At 44.1% G+C, this 25010-nt stretch overlaps 1 protein-coding gene across 2 annotated transcripts in view; it reads right to left on the reverse strand.

The window, feature by feature from the left end:
- Nucleotides 1-25010, reverse strand: part of LOC106748582 (homogentisate 1,2-dioxygenase) — a 39023-nt gene that overhangs the window by 6065 nt on the left and 7948 nt on the right. The window contains exons 1-7 of one of the 2 annotated variants that reach the window (XM_014627256.1): nucleotides 4297-4400; nucleotides 3806-3941; nucleotides 2652-2797; nucleotides 2291-2477; nucleotides 2030-2209; nucleotides 1155-1378; nucleotides 634-760 (exon numbers count right to left, since the gene is read on the reverse strand). In XM_014627256.1, the coding sequence (XP_014482742.1) occupies nucleotides 634-760; nucleotides 1155-1378; nucleotides 2030-2209; nucleotides 2291-2477; nucleotides 2652-2797; nucleotides 3806-3941; nucleotides 4297-4314 (1018 nt within the window). In that variant the 5' untranslated portion in view covers nucleotides 4315-4400. Of the gene's footprint in view, nucleotides 1-633; nucleotides 761-1154; nucleotides 1379-2029; nucleotides 2210-2290; nucleotides 2478-2651; nucleotides 2798-3805; nucleotides 3942-4296; nucleotides 4401-25010 lie in introns of those variants that run through there. The other variant, XM_014627263.1, reaches the window with a different exon arrangement.

Below are 25010 nucleotides of genomic sequence, written 5' to 3' on the forward strand. Positions count from 1 at the left end.
TTTCGAATACAACCTGTTTGATATGAAAGAATTCCTTATCGACGCCACACTGAGAGAATGACAAGAAATAACGTAATGATATCCAAAATATTTTTGTATACAAAATGTCATTCAAAAAATATATGTGGCTTTGAAAATGTTCGAAGTATATACATTAGATTTCTGATATAATAACATTCGAATATTTGTTATAAATAATATACCATCGGTTTTTTCGAAGATAGAAATATTTCTTTGAACGTTGAAATGATACTTGATGTAAAAATTGCCCCTGTGTCGTTTAAGCATATTATTTTATTTTTCGTTAAAAATCGCTTCGTTTGGTACCAAAAATCTCCCGGTGCACTCCGTATGCGATTATTCTGGGAGACACCCTGTGTGTACAAATACTTGTCATTTCACTATAATATTTCCGCGGTCTGTAGCTGTACTTTTTCTTTAGACCAGCATCTCGCATCTAGAAACTTGACCGAGATCGTGGCGATATTATAATACGTGATAATTTTCACACAATAGATTCACGTCAAGAGTAGCAGTGGCTGTCGGGGATCCCCGACACATGGTATCAGCATGCGCCCACATAAGATAATTAACCGCGACCATAAAGCCGTATATAGTATACTTTCTACTTACGATGATAGTAAGGGGGTCGGAAAGTGTGCTCTTGCACGGACCATCGGGGTGGAAAGATCACAAAGTCGGCCGCGGCAGTGCCAGTCTTGTTAGTGGGGCACGTTAGCACGGTGAAGATGGACGGATCCTGCGGAATTAATTGAGTCATTTAGCGCGAGAGCGTCACGCTCGAATTCACCGACCTTTCTCTCTCTCGGCGCAAGTTGACTCTCGGCCGGGAGTCCCCACACGCGATCTTCTCCCGTCCCGATCGCGGATTATCGAATTACTTTTGTTCGGCAGGAAACGAATCACGAAGACCGACCGATCGATCGATCGGTCTTTCACCAATGTGAAACTCGAAACTTTTCGGATGACTCGTAAGATCGAGATCGCTCGCGGAAAAAAGAGAATCCCCGGGGGGCTGCGTCACGAGGATATTCAGGAGGATCAGCGAGGGGGAAAATGAGAATGCTATTGAGGCGCTGGAAATTTCTTCCATAAGTGACGGATTAGTCGTTCTAACGAGAAGGTTTACTCACGCAATGATCAAAGGAGACGGAGTTGACGACCATGAACCTATCGAGATCGTACTTATAAGGCACATAATTGCCGTGCCACGCGACCACGTCGAAGGGACTGTGACCTTGGCTAGCCGCAAACAGCTTTCCCTGGTATTTGCATACGATCTCATAATCGATCTCACGATCTTCGTACCATGCAACTGGCGTTTGGAAGTCTCTCGGATTCGCCAGACCGTTCGCACCTGCGCGTGATCTTCGCTCATTAAGTCGTTCATTTAGGAAACGTCGACTTACTGTCAGCTTAGACTTACGAGAAAAACTGGTTAATTCATCAACAGTAATATAAAAACGATGTATAAAGTGAAAACATTAACGCGTTGATGAGATACTAGCATACAGAAAAAATAAGTGCTAGTAAATATTACTCCAATATTCTTTAGCAAATTTTTACTTGGATTGAGTAAATTTTATTTGGATCACGTAGACATTTTATTTGCATTTTATCAAGTAAATATTACTTAGTAATGTTACTTAGTAACATCACGTATTACTTGATTCAAATAAAAATGTATTAACCCGTTGACATAAAAATAAAACGGAATTTGATGCGTCCGAAAAATACTATTTAATTTTGCTCAATGAACAGTTATGTGCAAGCTTGTGAAACAATTGAATAATCACAAGTGAAATAATTGAATACAACACTACAATGGTACATGAAATGAATGACGTTTCCCAGACGTCATTGTATGTCAAGGGATTAAGGAGTATTGGAGTAATTATTTGCTTGAATCTAGCACCCCTCTTTTACCGTGCATAAATTTTCCCAAGATTTGAAAGAAGAGAAACGAAGCAGCACTCGATCGTTCGATCGAGGCCGATCGACGAATTACCTATCGGCCCTAATTCCGGCAACCGGAAGTGATTGTCGAAGACCTCGAGGATATATCCCCTGGATGGTCCGAAGACGGTGACGGAGAACCGCATGCCTTGCTGGATCACGCAGATCTCGTTCGGCTCGCATCGCATTTTACCGAACTCGGTCGTGATCTGCAGAGCGCCCAGTTGCGGGACTGTAATCGCGAACAACAAGTTTCACATTTTCCTTCTTTCTTCAAAGAAGACGATGACAACGCCAACTCTCCGCTACCTACCGATGAGGAAGTCCCCGTCGGCATTGTAAAAAGCCCTATCCTTCATCGATGCGTTGCAGAGGTAAACGTGCACCGCGACACCTTGATGCACTCTAGGGTCGCCGGCACCGCACAGAGTGTGGAGGCCTTCGACGAAGTCGACCTCGGGATCCCGTCGAGTGGGAACGTCGAATGTCTTCCATCTTAGCTGAGGAGCGAGAGCGGATTTGATGAGCCCCGTTGAATCGAAGGGTTCAACGCGACAGAGGTCGATTCGTTTCTCGACGGGAATATATAATATCGAAGCGTCGAGAGATGTGTGCACGAGCCGTTTTTACAGACGCCGAAGCCTCGAATTTAACAATGCGGTGAACGAATTTACCTGATTAGGATTTGGATGAGTTTTGTTCCAATCGTTGGTTAAGTGAGACTCGGCGCTGTGCGCTTTGATAAAAGACTTGAACGGCTTGTGAACAACAGACGGTCTCATCCGGTAGAACCACGATCTCCTGTTTTCCAAACGCGGAGCTGAAAAACGAAATCGAGATAATTCGCTTTTACTCGATGTAGTCGATGTAGTCGTGATTCTATCATAATGGAATTACGATAGATCAACAGCGATTATTATAGATTATTATAGATCAGCTATAATAGCGTTCCCGCACTATGTTTATCGAAATATGTCGGGAGATAAGCACGAAGAGGACACGAGCGAGCGATAGAACTTTGGCCGTACCCGGGAAAAACAAGTTTAACTCTCTCGGAACGAGTTTTCTCGTCGTCGTTTAGAAATTCCGAAAGCGTATCTTCGATCGACCGACGTATACAATTCGTTGAATTTTAAAATTTAAGCTACAGATTCACAGTAAACTCAGCTGGAATTGAAATATATAATCTTTTCGGAGCGCGATATAGCTTTCGAGAAACATTGCGAAAATTTATCTTTGATCGATCGACGCGCAGCTCGTTTATTTTTTAAGTGTGCACCGAAGATACAGGGAGAACTAAGCTGAGATTTCATGATTTGAAACATAGAATCTTTCCAGAACGCAAAATAACTTTCGAGAAAAACTCCGGAAACGTATCTTCGATCAGTCGACGTGTAACTTGTTGAATATTTAAATTTAAGCTAAAGATATACGGAAGGCTAAGCTGGAATGTTGTGATTTGAAACGAATTCTTTCGAAGCGTGAAATACTGCGAGAATGAGAAAGACTTCGAGAAATATTCCGGAAGTATATCCTTAATCGTTTAACATGTGTAACCCGTTGATATTTGAACGGAAGAAATAAGCCGGAAAATTGTAATTTGAAACGTAGAGTTCTTTCGGAGTGCGAAAAACTTTCGAGAAAAATGTCGGAAGTATCAACGTGCAACTCTTTGATTTTGTGAATTGGAGACGAAAGTATACGGAAAACTAACACTGGAACGTTGTGACTTGAAACGTAGAATTCTTTCGAAGCACGAGGTAACTTTCGAGACACGACCCGAGGATGATTTCGAAGGTGTCAAGAACGCACGCGAAATTCCACTTACCGGTAAACGCAGTTCCCGACAATTGCTCGGCGTAAAGACCATATGGGCACTTCTGCGGATTGTTCTGCCTGGCGGGCAATGCTCCTGGACAGCGCTCATCCTCGCTGGAGAACTCGCAACCAAATCCCGTGAGATACTGACAAAAAACACGCGGTCACTTCGCGATGTACACGGGCGTGTCACCTTCGTTGCGCTATCTTGAATGCAGCGCGCCGAATCGCAACGTGAAATTATCTCGAGCGCTCTCCGAATTCTTCTCGGCTCTCACAGCCGACGTTATCTCGTTGGAAACGCGAGTGCACGAACCCTCGGGTTCTAAACGACATCGCTTTCGTACAATTTTCAGGCTACTTGCGGAAAGCGCTCACGAAACAACCACGTCGTCCCATGAAATCCGAGAGATTCCACGAGAGATTGTTGCGATTCGAGATTACTTTCTTTCGAGAAAGAAAGAAAAATAGTAAAAATGAACGAGATAATAGCTCTGCTACCTTGAGCTCGTCTTTCATGACGCGGGGCGGTGGCTCGGGGCACGTCGTTTCTTTTCCTGACACGAAATACGGAGATCTCCGCTCTGTCCCCCGTTTTATACGAACGTAGGGGAAGGCGGGAGAGGAGGACAACCGCGGTTGTCCTTAGGCTACGCAATGACGACGAGATTGTTATTATGCAAAAAACATGTTTACAGCCGCTGGCCAATCGGCTGCGAGTAATCGTAGGCACGACTTCGTTAAGAGACACGCCCGGCTGATAGCCAGTCGGAGAGCTAGAAATTCCACATTATATCCAGGGAATTTATCACCGAGAGCTGCAGAGACGAGCCTCTCGTATCAGCAGCTCTCGCTTGCCTGGCGACCGACCGGGCGACCCACCGGTCGTGATCAACCCGATATGTGATATGAAAAAACCGTCCGAGTCCGGTTGTCGAAGAGCCCCGGCGTGAATGCCGGCCCGAAAAATTTCCAAACTACGAAGGTATTCAAATCAGCCTGTCGAGTAGATATCTCTTACAGCGGCGGCGACGTTCCCACGGGTGGCTCACCGCTCGTAAAATCGTTTCGATACCTGCGAGGTTTTCCGACATTTTTCTGAATTTTTCCTTTCCTCGGGAAAAGAAAGGGTTCTTACATGGGGTTGTCGTCGCAGTCACCTTCAAACGATGACGTGGCCGTTGTCATGTTTACTGAAACACTCTAGTGCACCTTCGCCGAAGATTTATGAGCGGCGAAGGCGTGATCGTATACGTGATCTGGAACGTTTCTTGTTTTTGCATGAACGCCGTGTTATGCTGGTTGTTTAACGCCACTCGAAGATTTATAAATCCAACTTACTTGTTGCTCAATGTCATATAAACGGGATTGTCTTTTTTAACGTTCTGCCGCTTACAAAGTAAGTGTATCGTTTTCTCAAGCGAGTAAGTGTAACCCAGCAGAAGTATATCCGGTTGCCGTCGCATTATCTTATCTTGAATTTAGAAGATTTCGATAAAATGTTCACTTCTATCTCGATAAATTTATTTACGGTAAAGATATTTTTCGTATTTCGTGTATTTCGTATTTCATTTTTAAGCATCCTTATAACGTATATATTAAATATATAATTTATTCTATTTAATCATATATACTTATCTATTTTATTTTTTTTTACAATCCCTCTTCTCCCTAATATATTTGGTTATCTGTCCATCTGTGCGATATTTATCATTATTATTATTATTATTTATTTAAGATCACGGGAAAAATTTTCCTTTGGTACGATAAATACAAAAAAGTTTACACTTGCTGAGATTATTTTGTGAATAAAATATAAAAATAAAAACAGTATATAAATATATAAAAGTAATAAATAAAGTATAAAATATAAAAATAAGTTTACGAGTTACAGTAATATAATTTAGTAATATTGATACAATCTACTCCACTTAGTTATAATTCACTTAATTACGTATGCTAAAAGATTATCCCGTGAATAAAGATTATTATTATTAAATGAACACAATGATATTACATAGCAGGAATCTGTTTATCCTCTTCGTCCGCGATGTAACTCTCCGAGATCCATTGAAACGCGTTCGCGCCTCTGCATCGTCCACGCATTTTCTTTCGACATGTGCTCGTCAGAAGAGATCCTCGTTCTCCGATTCCGTGCATTTTATTCTAATTGTTTTCACCTTGCCGGACTTATCGGTTATCGCGGAAAGTTCGTTGTACGCGAGAAAGTTTCGCGTCACGCCGAACGCGTACGCCTCGCGTACCTTTAACGTAATTACACGCGAGTTTCCACCGATCACGATCGCAATGAAGACGTTTGTTGCGCCACGCTCGAGATGGAGTTTAGCCGACGGAGCAGAGGAGACGTTTCAATTTCGAACAGTTACCCGGGATTGTCGGCGATGCCACCGATTTTTAATGTCAGACGATTTAACCCGAGATGAACAGGTTTTTTCCTAATAACAAATCTTTTATTTCAAAAGTAACGGACTTACTGATTATAGTTGGAAATATAATATCCTTGTGTGAAGATATATTAGATAATAATTGTTTTTTGAGAATTAAATTTAAACAGATTTATGTGATATCGAATTTGCGTGAGTTTCTGAACAGACAGATTTTGGAAGCTTGTCTGAGGAAATGAGCTTTTCGCCGAATTGAGCTTTAACTAGATCGAAAATGAGCTAACGATTAAATTACTCATTGCTCTTTATAGACAGGTGGTGAGAAACCCCCGCGTGCGGTCTTGTCACTTTTTTGGTAAGAGCAAAAATGTTTTTCATCATATAAAAGAAATAATCGGTAATTATTGATTGAAATAATATCAATATATTGTTTGTTGCGCGAACCGAGTTATTCACTTGTCTCTTTTTGAATATTTGTGATATTTATTAATTATTAACGGAAAATTAGTTGGACGTAAAAGCGATCAAACAGGCGATCGGCCATCGTTACGTTTCTAAACGTTCGGTGACATTTCGTTTGAGATATTTTTAACAATTATCACAATTTATATTAAAATGCGGGTCGACAGGTATCAGTTATATTTAATTGAAATTTGCATTTTGCGCCATTTTCACGCATGCAGGCGTGTGACTCTATATAGCGCGTTGTGATAGATTTACGTATTAATTGATAATTACTTTGATATCTGAAATTCAGATTTAAAATTGTTCGAAAAACGCGGAATGCAGAAAATAACGCTCATGCCATAAACAAGGTATTTACTATAATTGCGCTCCATATTCGCGACTTTCACCATACGGAGGATCAGTCATTTTACCGACGACACGTAATGACGAGCCAATTGCGTCTGGCGGGCGGAGCGCGGCCGTTCGATGTGTTCGCTTTTCGAAAACGAAAAGAAGAAACGTCGCGCTCCTCACGTTGCAAATCACTCCGAACCATCGTGAATAAGCGAGTGGAAATCGCGCGCCGATAATTAAGATGCTCGCTGAAATCTGCATATGATCACGCGTTGTTTTCACGACGGTCACGCGTCCGGGAAAAAGAGGAATCTAATTACTGCTTGTGCCGCGCGGCGTGTAGTCTATAAGTGCCACGTGTCGCGGAAAATAAAATGATCTGGCTGGTAATTTACGATCCGCGCTTGCAAATCAGCAAAAAATCGATATACATACATAGGGGCGATAGAGCGTGACTCTCACGATCACGCGGATCACGTCGGCTGCAAAAATAGGACAACCTACCAACCTACGTGAAAACGCAGCACTCTCCGCGGCGAATAGAAGCGATATCCACGTCATTGGAATACTTTATTGTATTACACGTTAACAGGACGCAAGATCTTCGCGCAAGCACGCCGAGAAAACGAGCGTTTCCACTATTACTCGGTGGACTTTAGCAGCAATTTATGGCGAGATAAGTGCATTCTACATCCGTCCGTTTACGCGTCGATTTGCGGTTTCACCGCGACTGGTTAAAAGAAATTCCGACACACGTGGAACGCGACGGAAATCTGTGGCGCGCGCGTGCTCTCCGCGCGTTGCACAACACCGCACCCCAACTGGTTCCATCGGATTGACAAAAACCGACGCGACGGTACGGCGAGTTTCAGCCGATATAACAGGGATCGATTAGGGCAGGGTCGGATTCTCAAGATGCCCGGTGCACCAAAGCGGAGGAACCGCAAGGACCAATTTCGTTCCGGTCGCGGAAAATGCCGAGTCGGGCCGCGTCAGGTGCTGTAATGCGTACGCGCACGCGTCCGTTTTCCGATCCAATTTCACAGACGATTTAGCAGCTCGATCGAACGCGGCCCGGATCGATCGGTATTTTCCGCGTAACTCCGCTAAACCAGTAATCCTGACATTTCGCCGAATTTCAATATATTGCGCGCGAAAAATCCGACCGCTGTTGGCAACAATCTCCGAGGGGAAAGGAACTGCGAAGGAACTCGCATCGGTGATTTTGCAAACGACGACGACAAATAGCGGCGGATCGTCGATGTTGAGGAAAATTTATCGAGACCAACGGTTATTCTAAGGCTCTTAAATTTCCAATCGCGAGAAACGCTAACAGACCGATGAAAGCCAACGCAAGATCATCCATGCGAATATAATTGCTTAATTATTGCCTTGTTATATATGGAGGAAGCTTTCGATATTATTTCAATGCTCGCGCTTTTTTTAACTCTTTTATAATATTAATTTTAGTATTACTTCCTCCCCAAGTTGAAATTATGATCCTATGTTAAAGTTTTAATTCTACAACACAGTAGGAGTTAAAACAATGTTAACAAATTTTTACTTGAATTAAGGTAAATTTTATCCGGAATCAAGTAAATATGTTACTTCGATAATTTATTTGGAAAATACTTTATTAAAATGTTAAAATATGACTTGATCCGAGTAAAAATTTACTAAAGAGTATTGAAGTAATTATTTACTTGAATTTAGCATTTTCTTTTTCTGTGTAGAATCAAAAGTTCGAAAGAGAAGTTAACAAATGTGGTATTGTCAAAATAGAATTTTACTGATGTATAGGCGCAAACTATCCTTAAGAGCGTCAAAGTATTAGGTTGGTGCATATGAAATGTCGGATTCTTAAGTGATTGTATAAAACTGTATATCTTTCTTCAAAAGCTGTTTATTCAATCAAAGTATGCTCCATTCGCTTCAATACACTTCTCCCAACGAGATTTTAAAGCGTAGATGCCTGTCTTAAAAAAATTTTGGTCTTTAGAATTAATAAACTCTGATATCGAGTTTTTTAGACTGTCTTCATTTTCATGGTGTTTGCCTCTTAAAAACAGCTCTAAATGCTTGAAAAAATGAAAATCGGTCGGCGAGAGATCCGGTGAATATGGTGGATGCTGCAAAACTTCATATTCCAGTTCGTTCAGTTTCGCAATTGTTTTGTGCGATGTGTGCGGCCGAGCGTTGTCATGGAGCAGTAGCGGGCCATGCCGATTCACAAGCGATGGGAGTACAATTTGGTGTCTCAATATCGTTGTATGGTCAACTTTCATCCTGATAGCAAGTTCCCTCGTGGATACGGCTGGATCCGCTTCCACTAGAGCCTTCAGGTCATCATTATTCACAGACGTTTTGGGTCTTCCGCGCGGCTCATTTTGCAGTGAAAAATCGCCAGTCCGAAATTTTTCGAACCAACGCTGCACTTTCCGATTGTTAACCGTATTCTCCCCAAACGCTTGGTTTATGTTGCGTGCAGCTTTTGCAGCACTATTACCAAGTTTGTACTCATATAAGAAAATGACGCGAATGTCGGCAGAATTCATATCGGTAATAAACTCAAAAGAAATAAAAAAGGGAAGACCTTCGAGAAAACCTATTTTGTTGAAATGAGTCTCTGGCAATGGACAATACGAGTATGAATGAGGTTATGCCAAATACAAAAGTATAACGAAAACAGGGAGGAAAACGTCCGCATGTAAAGAGAATGCGACATTTCATACGCACCAACCTAATAGTACTCGGGTTTCAATTCGGATCTTCTTATTTAATTGTTTATCTTCTCAAATCTTTCTTAATTGGCTTAATTGCAATCTTTCTTAATGTTCTTAACAGAAATTGTAATTTGAAAATCTTTCCATTCGCATTACGCTCTCTCGTCATCGTTCTCGTTGTCACGGAGGCTGCCACGATCGTGGCTACAGCGGCACCTGCGGAAAAGAGACGCTACCTGGCGCCAATGAGGCAGGTGGAGGGGTCTTTCTTTACAGTTAGACGTAGTGGGATCGCATGAAGAGGAGGCTCGAGAAGAAACTCGAGCTCGGTGGGAGATGACGAGGACGTAAGAGGAAAGAGCGCTGCCACCTTGCGGCGACGGCGACTTCTCCGTCGCCTCGCTCCAGAGGAGACTTCCTTTTGCATCACGCTGGAGAGAAGTAACGGGGAACGCGCACAGATGCTTCGTTCCCGAAGGAGAAAAAAACAGAAGAAGAAACTCGATCGGCGGGCGCTTTCTAGGTCGCGCTTACTTTTCAAGGAGACGCGTGCGCGTGTCGCCTCCTCTCGTCGTGTCGGCCGCTGGAATGATAAAAGAAGCGTGAAAATTAACGATAACCTGCAATTAACGATAACGCCTGTAATTATGGCGCACGCTTGATATCAATACTCGGTCGGTATTGAAATCGCAAAGCAACTTTCCTATCGAATCTTATCTCCGGCGCATAGACCGGGGCGTTACGTTTGCCTTAATATTGTAATTAGAGTTAATCGCGCGATTTTCTCGATGCACGCGTAAACAAAAATCGTAACAAATCGCGTAAACAAAAATCGTAACAAACGTAATTAAACGTTAATGCCTATACGAAGTCTTGCGTGCGGATGAATAACGACGAGACGTGTGGACAAGCTAATCGTTACCTGCAGAGACGTCTGGAAAACACACACACGAGGGCAGGAAATTTCCGCGCGGCGAGCGCAATCGTGAGGAAAAACAGCGGAGCGTCCCGAGGATTTCTCTCCATAAAGGATCGCGACTAACCAACGTCCCGAACGACGGTGCCTCGTGGGCAAACTGGAGCGTGGCGGGAAAATCCGCAGGATCCGCCGGGAGTAGGGCAACGCGAGGAAAGGACGACGCGGTCCGCGGACCGAGGAGGAGGCGGACAGCCGCCGGAGCGGTATCATCCCTACCTCGTCCAACTCCTCCTCGGCGGATGAGAACAGGTGGGCTCTCGACGGTCGGACCCGACGGCAACGAGAGAGTCCCGGTCTGCCGCCTCCTGCGCTCAGCACTGGAGAGGCACGCACCGGCGTGCGTGCACTAAGAGAGCCGCAGAGCGCGCGAGTTCGTTGGCCGACCGTCACCCGCGCGCCCGTTTTTCCCCGATCGGCTCAGTGGTGGCTCGCTGCTGCTCTCGGAGCCGAGGGGACGCATTCTGCAGGCCGGATCGAGGAAAAGGACACCCGAAGCACCGACGACCTAATAGGCGCGGTTCGCTTTACTTCGATTCGACTCGCCTCGCCAACCGGAGGAGAACCCCGCGCCCCGGGTTCCAGTCGAGAAATCGACCCGCGTCACCCAGGCCGGTAGGCAGGTGCTAACTCGCGCGTGACTCCGGTTAGCTTCGAATCATAGTCGCGCGCCCGTTCGTACTGGCCGGACGTGCTCGCCGAGCTGGTAAGAGCCAGCGAGGGAGCGCTGCGTGTGCATTTATTTATCCAGGATATACGCCAGGATTTCGGCTGATTTTTACCGTGCGTCGCTCCGGGTTGGAAGGAGCTAAAGAGTCCGGAGATTCGTTCGAGGCGCCAGAAGTGCCGACAGTGATTGCGAGAGCGAACTTTGAAAGAATATCCAGTGGAGAAGTTTTAACGTCGGATCCCATTGAAGGAAACTGGGGAAACGTAGAAACTCGTTCGGAGCGTGAACAAAAGTGGAACGCACAGATGCTGGAGAAATATCTTTAACCTCTCGGACGCATTATTTCGAAGATTCAGGATACTTTAGAGACGACCCTAGATATTTGGCTGAGACGCTAGGAGAATCAGAAGTAATTGTACGCGTCTGAGAAATCTTTTCGACAATTTGTGTGAATCAATTTTGACACTTGAACCCGCTGGAGAAGTTTCAAGACCTCTTTGAAGAGCCAAGAGGCCCGGTAGTGAACACAGAAGCTCGGAGAGTCTCTCCTGAGGCTCGTGTCAATTTTGAATTTTCGCGGCCGCTGAAGAAAACACAAGCGGAGAGTCCTCTGGGCTCGTCTGGAGCACCGGCCGTGCGGTACCAACGCGGAACGGAAGTACCGTTGTCTCTGATCGCGCTGGGGACTCGCGGATGAACGGCCTTGACGGCACGAGCCTTGGCGAGCCCCGGTCTGGTCCTAACTAGGACAGCGGAGCGTGCGTTCCAATAGATGAGCGGAAGGGTCGAGCTTCTTCTGCCGAGTGCGAGACTGCCTGAGAAGAACGGTCGGACGATCTGAGGCTTTTTGGTTTCCGGTGCGCAGCCGAGTCCGGTTTTGCATGGGTGTATACGTAAGTGAGCCGTAATACACAAGTACCGTAACATCGCCGCGCGCATTCCCGCGCGGCGACGTTTAGCGTTGAACTCTCTTAGCCGGCCCGATACGCGGGTATTCGAAACGACTTTCCCGTCGCACGCTTCCGCTTCCTCTCGTAAATTTTCCCACTAAAACACGTTGGTCGCCATGGTGATGACTAATGGTACACGTGGTACATCGTAGGTCTGTTCTTTTTCGCTCAACTAGTGTATATTGGAATTTTAAAAAAGACAGATATATCGTTTGTTCTTCTTAATTGAACTGACTGCATTAGATCAAGAAATTGATTCATTGAAGTATAAAAATTTCGAACGTACGCGTACGATCTCGTACACTTCATACGCTTCAATGTATATGTACATATTTTGAACTAGTGCAGCCAGCGAAAGAAGAACAATTCTGTGTCTCATTTAATTTAGTTGTAAACGTAACCAATTGCATGTAATAGATTAAATATGTAGTTAAGAGTTAAGAGTCAGATTAGAATGTTAATTTCTACGATACGAGTTAGCGAATATATACATTGCAAATTGAATTTGTCTTACGTATACGGAGAAAAACAACTTTCTGGCATAGCAAATTTTATAATATCGCAACAAATTCTCTCAGTTATTGCACAGACAGCAAAATGACCCGTTAACAATACTAATTGCCATTCACTTAATTATTTTACTGAGTTTACAAATTATTTATAATATTTATTTATAAATTGCGAAAATATATTAGTAAATATAGGAAAATACTATTTTATTCTAACAATAAATTAACTATATTCTAAGGACAGATTCGCCCGGCAAAATATTTTCTATTCTGGCAACAAACTGTTTCTATTCTAATTACGAATAATTTGGTAATACCAACTAAATTTTATTGCTGTCGCAATGAATATGCAGTAGCAACGACGGTTTCGTTACAATAGCAAAATTATTTTTTCGTACATCTTTGATATTTTAAACTTCAGTTGAGCATCAGAACAATAATGGAGATCAATGTGTCAGTCAACCTGTTAACGTTGAGAAATATTGAATTATATTACGTCATATACGAATACATTATGAGAAAATGTGTCGCATAAAATAACCTGTTATTTGCCCTTTAGAATATACTTCATCGAAGAGTTAACTAGGTTATTTTAACTAGGTATTCATGAAACATTTCGATGTGCAAGTTTTACAGATGCTTTCGGCGTATTATAAGCTCGTAAAAGTTCGTCGGATTTTCAGCTGTGTCTTTTTGAATAATGACAACGAGACAGTGCGCGCGATGTTCGGACAAAGTGACCGCCATCGTTAGGAACTACTTTCCGCCACTACCTCTCAGGCAGCTGTCCGATCCCGCGTCCGTAAAATGACTCACTTCTCGAGCCAACGAAGAGTCATTGAACATCCGATGAACTTTTGCAAACCCATGGATAATTAACGATGATTTTAACAAACATCGCGCGGCTTAAAGCCCGCTGCTCGCGGATAATCGATTCTAACGTCGAATTCTCCCGATAACGATGACTCAAAAGTTAGCTGTAAAATCGCCCCGCTGTAACGGAGAGTCCGCAGTTTCTACGTGCGATCCGGTTTTGCGTGCACACCTAATAGCTGCTACTTTTCACTCGTAACGAGCGGCGCACATTCATGCGTGTAATAGGAAGTACCGACGCATGTTCACGATGCAACAGCTTCGCGTCGCGAAGATCGAACTCACGAGGCCGCGGTGTCGATGTTTCAGAACGATCCTCTCGAGTTGAAATTTTGGTCCTGCAATACCTCGTTTTACATTAAGTCTTCAAGCGGAGAAAACGGAAATAACTTCTCATTTGTAGCATCAAAGGGAGTACAATAAGAGATCTTTGAAGATTTAATGTATACGGAGGGAATATTGTAGAAAAAATTATCACAAAATTTTCTAATATTGAGCTATGCGGAATCGACTGAAATTATTGTGTATGTTGTAATCTTTAGATATATTTCGTACACATCATTAAAGATTACAACACACATAACTTCAGTCATAATTCCGATATGACGAAATTTTGTGGTAATTTTTGCTACAATATTTTCTCCGTGAAATAGATTTGATATAGCACTGATATTTCGGCTCGCGCACAACTGACCACGGTGGAATATATTGCACAATTGTGTATACAATTGTGCGGTATATTCCATATATGTGCGTGTCGCGCACTTTCTCCGAATCCTAAATCGCTGGATAAATTTCGAATTGAGAGTTCGCCGAATTTCGCATTTGCGAAATTGATGAACCGTTCGGATGCTATGGCTGATCGATCCATTCATCCGCCGTGAATGAGAAGAGCCGGCGTGGTATCGCGGATTGCATTTTGCAGCGCGGCCTTGCGCAGGTCAGTTCCATGACTGCGCGAGGCTCGATCTCTCTCGCCGCGTCACCTTGAACGTCGAACGCGAACAGGTCTATGAAGATAAGCGGCGCTGCAACGCGGCTCATAGATAACGCAATGAGGTTAGCGCAAAACGGTTATTCGCGAAGCGACGAGAGTCCTAAGCGATGTATGTGTGTGTGCACTTCTGATTATCCTAGGCGGTTATAATTTTTCAGTGGAGCGTACCACTCGGCCGACAAATAAACATGCGACGACGGTACCCGTTATAATAAACTGGTCGTTTACGAGGCGGATTAAAATCGGGGATTCTAATATTCTAATTTTCTAACGGCTGCGTGTGTATGCTAAAGTATTCGAGCAACGCATGATAAGTGGACCGGTCGAATGTAGAGTTGCAGGTGTTGCTGCGTAATCTGAATCTCTTCGGAAAGATAAAGTTGAGGCGTATGAATTCTACTCTCACAGATCGAAGAGTTTCTTCGGTCTTACATCGTCTCCTTCATCATCGTTCCGACTCTTTAATTGTCATTAATTTTTTAATTGCAATCCCATCCTTCTTCTGCGAGTCTGAAACTAACGTGGCAAGTATTTCCTAAAGCAGCAATTACATTTAATCTCGGGAGCTTAAAATCGAGAATTTTTCGTCGACTTTCTCGAGAATCAACCAGCTTAACTCGAAGTATGTCCGAAATAACTGATTCATTTCATACAATTATCCAAAACCATGCCATGTATCTCTACAGCTTTCTAACGTTCGTCATATCGCCCACGTAGACTCACCCACTTCGTTGATTTATGGTAAACATATGGGAGAACGGAAGGGGACGGTCAATCGACGACGACGAGAGAGGCATGCGACCAACATCTCGCGCTCTGAATCCTTCGCAGGATTAGCCCGCTCGGAAATCCCCGTAAATCCGTGTACGAATGAATTTATTTTCCTCGCGTTACGTCCTTCACCCGGTTAAGCGAGGAGCGTATCGGTGGCGCATAACGCAACGGAAGAGCACACGTCACGTGGAAAGGACTTCTCGCGTGGTCGGACATTTTTTCCGCGTGCTGGCCATCACGGTGACATCGCGCTCTTACTATTTGTCATAGTCTCCGTCACGGTATATTTTCGCGTTCAGCTTCCTAAAGACCGAAATGTATTACATATTTACCTGACACACGCGATGTTCTCGCGGCAGCAGAAGACGGAATGTAGACAGTTCGTGTAACAGAATTGAGACCAGATGAAAACTCGGTGACGAGAAATGATATCTCTGTTATCGCGATCGGAAACGTTCGGCTGTGTTAAGGCTCGGTCGAGATAACTGAGGACAATTGGCTGAATAGAAATCTCCCACAGGAATCTCTCTGCTCTTACAACCGAGGCTGGTATTCACATATACAGAAAAAATCTCAGTTCCCGTAACTGAATAAGGACCAGATGAAAACTTGGTGACAAGAAATGAAAACTCGGTGAAAAGAAATATAAAATATAAAATATCTTTACTACCGCGCCTGAGAACATTCGTGTGAACATTGAGGCACAATTTTAAACTCGAGTCGAACTTGAGACAACTGAAAGTAATTGGATACCTCCTACAGGAATCTTTCTATTGTTATAATCAAGTTTTGTCTTGTCCCCAGGCAATAGAAAATTCAATTACACTAACGAATTAATTTTTTTCGTACAGCTACCTATATAATATAATAAAGAAAATTTCTTGGGATTTAATTTGGATCCAGATCGATCTTCCAAAACAATTATGGTTTCTAGTTGGGAAATCTACGCAGGTTCTGGTTAGAAATGTATTATTTCGAATATACGATTCTGAGTGGGAAACAAACAGATCCTATTTAGTCACCCCAATGTTTTCTCAAAGATTTTTTCTGTTTTTCATTTTGCAATATGACTGAACAAAATATGCGAAATACTTTAAATAGGGAAAAAGGTGCAGGGAGAAAAATTAATATTAAATTAATGACATATATTCTTGTACATAGCAAGAATGTAGTCTTAAAAGATTTTTAATCTTGATTTGACTGAATTTGTATTTAGATGCAAATATAACTTAATTCAAACCTAAATATCAGTCCAAGACTAAAAATCTTCTAAGAATATTAGAATATTTCTGCTTATATATGAGAATATTTATCATTGATTCAAAACTATTTTTTTCTTGTGTGCAAATATGGGACAGGGAACAGTTTCAAATGTTAAAGAAAAATTGTAGTTTAAAATTCAAATATTAAACACTTTTATAATTTGATAAACATTAAATACTTTTACAATCTAAATATTAAACACTGAATATCTTTGTACAATCGTCCAAGACGGCCAGGTATCTCTATATATCTTACACTTCTTATTTTATACTTAACAATATACGGATATCTTACACTTTACAATATATATACGAAAAAATTGCTAATTCTTACTTTGCGGCTATGTCACACGTTAGACGTTAAAACAGAATATTCATTTATACGGATAAGCGCTACGTCATCTTACCACGTCTAACTTACAACGTTAACATTCTTCAGTGACCTGAACGAAACCTAATGTTTCCGATGAATGTAACTATGAATTATTTCAATTAGCATAAATGCGAGTTCCATATTACAACCTCATTCTATTTTCCCCTATTCACACTTTACAAATATATAGACGCTATGCGCGCGCTATTAAAAACTAGTAACATTAAAAATATAACTTCGTTTATTAAACTCCTAATCTGATATTCTATCACTTGACTTTGGCGATGACAGTCGACACGCAGCGTACAGCCAATCGGGGAAAATAGGCATTGGTTTGGGATAAAAATGGGATCCCCAATTGGCATAATAATCGGATAATCTATTTTGGAACAATTTTAGGTTCTCTAATCAGAATGCTGTGTATGAGAAAGTCTAGGGAAATTTCAGAACTTATAACTAGATCGTTTCGAGATAATTTTCAAATGCTCCGTAACCAATGAAACGATCCGTACAGCATTTGAAGATGAATCAATTTATAAGTCGCTCTTAAATATAATATAATATAACATGAGACGATCTTAAATATCGACTATATGAATACCGTCTCGTGCTATTGTTCCGGACAATAGGAACACGAGTCGAGTTTTTCCATTCCGTATACGCGAGCATCGCGCGCGTTTACGCGATAAAATATAATAAGGACGCGCATTCACGCGATTGCGAAACACCACATTGTTCCCGGCAAGCGGTCAGACATGTCTTCGCAGTCGTCGAGAGGCGAGATGGCGAGTTGTGAGAGGCGTATTTAGAGACGAGCGGATGGTGCGACCAGAGAGATATCTGGCGCGAATTTCTCTTTTCCGCCGGCTCGGAAATTAGAATACACGGTCATTCAAATACCACTTTCCCCGCATGGCCGAGCCGGGAGCACGCACGATTTGTCACTTTTAACGCGCGCGATTTCGCGCTGCGAAAAGAAGAAACACACCCTCCTCCTCCTTTACCTCTTACGCGACCGCGTGCGCCTCTTTCATTTCCTTCTTTCGTCACACGCGACCCAATTACGCCATGGGTTAAGTACATCGCGCGCCAATTTGCATAACGACGTAAGCGCGACGGTATTAGTGCAAAACATGGCGCTGATACGAAACACAAGTCCGCCGCTCGTTCGTTTCTCGCGTTTGATAAACTTCGTTACCACCAAGATCGTGACTTCACGACGAGAAAATATATCGCAAACGCCCGCATTAATTAATTATATCGCTGCGTCTGGACTGTTAACGTTAATTCCGAGACGGTATTGCGATTACGCTAACGATTTGTTGCGGATGATATAAGGAATAAGTCGCGCAACCCGCGAATGCTCGAAAACCCGCTCTAGAAAGGCTCGCAGAGAGGGGAGCGGGGAAGGGAGAGAGATTTCGCGTCGGCTTCGATCGGCCGCGAGTGCGGAATCTCGCGCTATCGACGCGCGGTTTCACCTCGATGAAACGAGAGCGACTGGGAAGCGGCGCGATTTCCACGCGCGCGCGGAATTACGCGAAAGGGAGTTACGGCGCGGCTTACGGTATAACGTAATTAGCGGTGAGCCGCCGCTGTCGACGCGAAGTACAGCGCCGTGCAAAGTAATCCGGTCTTTTGACCGACGGCGAGAGTAAAAATAGGAAACAATAAAAAGAGAAAAAAAGTGGTAAAAACGCGCGACTGTCCCGCCGATCCGGCAATAAAATAGGCGTAATAAAAGGCAAAATACCGTTCCGGATCGTATGTAGATCGCTTTTTTCGCCATTCCCCGTCGATCGATAAGAGGTCCGTTTCGCGCAAATCGTTAAAATCTGCCGCGCCGCTTACTTCTTGCCCCTCCTCCCGCTCCCCGTCCCTGTTCCTTCTCCATGCGATCGTGTCGAAGCAAATTGAAGCGAAACGCTGCATTTTATTTTTATCGATTGCGCGAAACCGCAAATTAATTACGCTTTCCTTTCACGACTTCGCTGTTGTCGGATCGCTTCCACGTACCGGTAGCGTTTATCTTCGAATTATTTGAGGGATGATCGCTGAAATCGAGGGTTATAATAATAGAGCTGTGTGTGTGTGTGTGTGTGTGTCTTCGATGAGTTCCCGGAAAAAAGAGTTTCATACGTTCGTTAAAAGCATTGGAAGCTTAATCGTTGATCATTTCGCGCGCGCATTCGCAGCACCGAAGAGAAGAAAATGAGCTTTGACCTCACGCTTGAAGAGAAAAAAACAAATTGCACAGCGGCGCTAATCGCACCCTGCCACATCGCCTTCCACTTTCCTCCAGCTGATTACGAGTAATCGCTTGCGCGTACACAAGGTCTCCAAATAATTGCAACCTTCTGCAACAATAGTAGCGACGTTCGTCGAATCATCGGTGTTTTCCCCCTTTTCCCGCCGCCGTCGGTCACTCTTCGGCACGAAGGAGGTCAGTCTGAAACTTTTGCGCAATACCGTAGGTAATCGTTATTAAGCAACGGAGATTATCGCCGTCTGAGTCCCAGGCATAGCGTTCGGCAAACGCAATCGATTGCGGTACATCGGCGAGACGAGAGTGCAAGACGGAGGACGAGCAGAAGAAAAAGAGAGAGAGAGAGAGAGAGAGGGAGGGAAAGAGGTGCGCAATAAGGAAGAGGCGATCGCTTCCGCGACAGGTTCCGCGGCTAGAATCAGGATCATTCCGACGCGCGCGATCTAATGGACCTGCGGCCGGCGAACCGTTCTAATGGCTCTCCGTTTGTCCTGGCAGCAGGAGACCGGTAAGCCTCCTCCTAATGTCACCCCGAAGATGGCCAGGGATCGTTCCGGGTCGGACTACTCGGGCCACATGAGCGACGCCACCACGTGCAGTTGCGTCGCGAGCTCCATGGATAAGGTGGGCCCGTGATCCTTTCGAGGGCACAGATTATTGTCGGGAAAATCTTTCTTTCGTCCAGACAATCTCCCTTTTTGTGAAGCTCTCGAAAAATCTCGATCCTCCTCTCGAGATTTCCGACAAGTGCGGTCGTGACGCATAAATCTCCCGTGTCAGACGGGGGGTTTTTGGAGATTGAGTATTGCGGGTGAAAGATTGGAATCTGATCAATTAACTAACTTTGGTCTTAGTTAGCTTCAACCCGATCGGTCAGAAGTCTTCAATCCGTAATCCACGATCTCAAATATCTAGTCTGACGTAGACTTAACATATTGACTGCGAGTATATCACACGTCATTGTGATACGTATTTAATTTTGCCAATTATTAAGTGTTGAAATAATTTTTTTAGAAAGAATATTTTCCGCATCATTATAACGCTGTGAAAAGAATGAATCGCACACAAAAATACACGGTAAAACATTTTGTGTAAATAACGGCCCATTGAAATTTTTGTATTATTTTAATATGGGAAAAGTATACAAATACATGTTAGATTAACATATCATTCTTATTAACATATTGTTTTTTAGGATATTCACCGTGTTAAAGCAGCACAAAAATGTCAACGGGCCGTTATTTACACAAAATTTGTTACATGTAATCATTTGCGCGGTAGGGATGCATCTCGATGAAATGGGGTCCGCAGTCAAAGTGTTAACGTCTGTTTGTGTTGCAGTGCTCGTTACGTGGCTGCGGGATGTTCCAGGAGCCGTTCTTTCTGCATCCGCCGGGCTCCCGGCCGCGAGACGGCATCTACATCAACCCAATGAGCGCGTACATCGGCGAGCCGCCGAAGCCGAAGGACACGGAGTCCTTCTACCTACACAGCCCGCACGATCTCGTCTACACCAGGATCACCCGGTTATTCGGCGACGCCGAGAAGCCGCGGAACGGCCTCGCAGCGGAACGTCACGCAGAGAGGAAAGACGAGACTCTGACTGGTAAGTAGCACGTCCCAGATACTTCATCGCTAAGTTAACACCGCGTTACACACGGTGTCCCGGAAGTATGTGCGGCCATCAGCCGTCGAAAGTGAAGGGGTTTCGAGGGAAACGGCGAGCAAATTTTGCAGCGCGGCCTTTGTCTCAGCGAAATTTTAATCTTCATCTAGTTCCTGAGAGACACATGAAACAACGGAAATCGGAGAAATCTTTCACGTTGAAACGAACTCGAAAAGAACTTCAAAAAGAATTTTGTCAGCGATAAAATTCCGCCAAGTCACTCTGAACGAAACCTTGATTTCATGATTGACCACCAAAGTGTCAAATGTCTGAAATATAAAGATACTGAAGATATATATCGCGAAAGTGATTTCTTCGGACGGATGATCGAACTCTTCGTGGACGAGATAGTTCGGACGAATAATTCTGGGACACCCTGTGCGCTCCGTTGGCTGTCGGCAACTGTTGTGGCTCCAGGGCGACCTCGATTCGCGTCCATCGTTCGACGTCGTCGATCTCTCTCTTTCTCTGTCTTCTCTTCGCGACGATATTTACAAAGTCTTATATTCGATCAAGCAAAGCCGCGACCATCTGTTTCTACTTCGCGGCCCCCACTTTATAAATCTAATGCACCGACTTCGAGTCCCGCAGAAACGAGATCGCATTCTCTCTTTCTCTCCCTCTTTCTCGGACTCTCTTTCAGGTATGTAAATCGCGCGCGAGCTGGAATTCGGTTACTCATCGAACGTTCTGAATATCGGAATGTAATTCGCGATTTTTATGGCGATTCGTAACGGACGATTGCGAATCCCAAAAATAGAGAAAGCAGAAGTCGTTCCGATCTGCGAGCCGATGCGACTGATACGCAGCGCAAAATTTCCCCGGGGCTTATCTTATTGAGGAAAGAAAGAACGAAGGGAAGAAAGAAAGAGCGGGAAAGGTACCGTAATTGTCGAGCGAACGAAAAAAGCTATACACGTCGCGAGCGACGCGCGTTTCGCGAAATCGGGTTAAAGACTTGCGCGCGATTTACCGCGGATACCGTTAAACCGTTACAGTGCAGCAGCTCTTAATGAGTAAGAATAATAAAGAAGCGCGATCGACGGGCTGATCGAGGCCTTCGACGGGTGCCGCCCGTTGCCGCGAGCTTGCAATTAAATCTCAGACAAAGCGATTTTTAACGTTCACGCTGAAAAAGGAGCGATTTGAATCATCAAAGGACGCTCCGGAAAAACGCCTCGGAGAACTCGAGGAGCGCGAAATGCGCGCGAAAGCGCTGATACGCCTCGCGGTGCGTTTTCTCGCGCGTTGCGTATATTCCGCGAGACTTTGATTTTCAGTGAAAGTGGACGTGCACATCAACAACGGCGGGTTCAACCGGCCGCATCCCGGTAACGGACACGCGGCCCGCTCCGAGATCGCCCCGAGGGAGCCATCGGAGCACGCTTACGAGCAGATCTGCGTGCGACAGGAGGAAACTGGCAGCGTTGGCTCGTCGTCGCGCAAGAAGCCGGCCGACAATGCCTCCGACAGCAGGTAACGCGATTGATCGTCGCGACTTTAGACCCACGGCGCGCACAAAAACGTCAAAACTTAAACAGTACAAAAATTGAGCAATCTTGGTCGATTCTCCTCACGGCCGAAGAACAATCGACTGTGATTGGTCAATTTGCTTAAGTTTCACTATTTACGTTTTTGTATCTGCCGTAGACATTAGACATAAGAATCAGTGCTATCAACTTCAATTGCTCGAGTACGGTCGGCGTTATGTGCCGCGTACCATTCCCTAGACGGAGAGAGTTACACGATTTTCAGCCTTACATGTATAAGGTTGAAAATTGCAGAAGCAATTGTAGTTATAATGGTAGAGTTATAATAGCTCTAATTATAATAGTTTCCACCTTGTGGGTATATGTGCGAAAAGCTAGAAATTGTGTAATAATACAAAGTTTCAATTAAGAGAATAGTATAGCATACATGACGACTTGTACCTGGGTCTTTCGGGATTACCCGGGTGATTGAGTGTACGATTAACTTCAGACGTTACAAATTATTGCATTTTTTAACGCGATAACAAATTACAAACGGAATTTACATACGGAAAATTTTTGTTGAATAACAAAGATATTAATAGTATAATTTGTTAGATTTATATTGTGCGATCAGAACATATATTGAAGCCAAAATTTATATACGACAACAATAAATGAATAGTTTAGTCAGATCTATTTTTTATCTGATTATATACAAATTTTTTACTATACGCACAAGAAAACATTAGAAAAGTAAAATATGTCCCATACTGATGCATATATTTTCGGTTCTGCAGTTTGGGTTGTGCGTTATTTCTAATGTCGGTATGAGAAAAAAATTTGACCTCAGGTAATACTATTACGTAATGTAATGTATTTTTATTATGTATTGTAAGTTCATAACTATTTATTCGTTGCTATTTTGCCGTGGTAATACGAGTGTTCTGGAACGTGTATATCCGGATACCCGAATAATCCCGAAAAGTCTGGATATCTAAGCCGTCGGATATCGAAACTCGACTATCAAAATACCCAGATTATAGCCTGCTGACAGCACTAATAAGAATCCAACGTAACAATCCCAAGGTTTCTAAGAAACGGCCTGTGCTTTATAATAAAAATTTATCAACGGGAAAACACTAACACCTTTTTTTAATTACACAAAATTATGATAAAATTTATCTGACAAGACAAATATGCAACATTGTTAACGCGATAAGCTACAATTACCGTCCATTCTTCGTTACTACGAATCGCGAGGGGAGAACCTGATGAGCGCAGCATAACAAAACGTCGGCCGCTACGAAAGCAATCTCGACACGTACACGTCGAGACACTTGAGGCAACACGCAAGCGCACTGCGATTGAAATCGTCTCCGTAGTCGTGAAGGAATGATTGCACGTTGACGAGGCGTTCTAGGAAACGGAAAACGCGTGATATCGCTATCTACGTCGGCTTATCGCGCAGATATGCGTGCGATCGCGGCCGGAACAAATTGAATTCTGCGGATCTCGAACGTGTGCCCGCGAAGCATCGATAGGAACCGTTTTCCATCGTTTTCAGTCGTTCCCGAAAAACTGACAGGCGATACAGTCGGTCCAGCAGCGCGAGCGAATCCTCGAACATGAGCAGCGAGATTCACTGTCTCTCCTCGACGACGTCCACTCCCTCTTTGTCACGACATAGCAGCAATGAGCGGATCAGCAAAGTTGTCAAGACGAACCCCGAAGTGTCACATGGTACGTTCGAACTCCTACGGGGTGGCCACGATGTCACTTTGTGCGCCCATCGACGAGACTTCGATCTTCAAGTGCGATTCTCTCTAAAGTCGCTTAAAACGAACGAAGGGAAAAACGGAAGAGCAGTGTACTTGTGCGCCGTGTTGAAAATTTCTCAAGAGGCAACGAGACATCGTGGCCACCTTGCGGGATTCCAAAACTCGAAGACGGAGCGAAGAACCAGCGGCTGACCTCGCGGTTCTGTTCGCAGAGAGGAAGGACTCGTCGAGCACGCACGTGGAAAGTGAAAAGGAGATACGAATGGCCGGCAACGGCGGACTTAGGTAAGTAGGGCGGATCGATATACCGGATCGAGATGGCTCGCGCAGCCACTTAAGCTACCAATAAGAAGGAGGAAAGATCGATCGAAAGTCGATCGCGTGCGCCGCTGGTTCGCGCGATTCGACTCGTTCCTTCCTGAGCCGGCTCCTTCGATCGCTTCTCCGGTCACTCTCCGTGATATCGCGTAGATGAGACAGGATACGGGACTAGGAACGGCGGATGATCGCTTTCTTGGCCGGCCGTCTCCGGTCGTTAGAGCGCCTCGGCAAAACGAACATGGATAATCGACCCGAATAGCGAATCGCCCGGATGAGCGAGCCATTAAGTCAATCCAGCGTAGACCCTGGCAAACTCGTTCGTCGAAAAAGTATATCTGAAAACTTTCGACCGAAAGAACGTTTCTCGAAACGGAAACGGCCGAAGACAGATATAGTTCT

Source organism: Dinoponera quadriceps, unplaced genomic scaffold (genome assembly GCF_001313825.1).
Source record: "Dinoponera quadriceps isolate SergipeBrazil2010 unplaced genomic scaffold, ASM131382v1 scaffold343, whole genome shotgun sequence".
Lineage (NCBI taxonomy): Eukaryota > Metazoa > Arthropoda > Insecta > Hymenoptera > Formicidae > Dinoponera > Dinoponera quadriceps.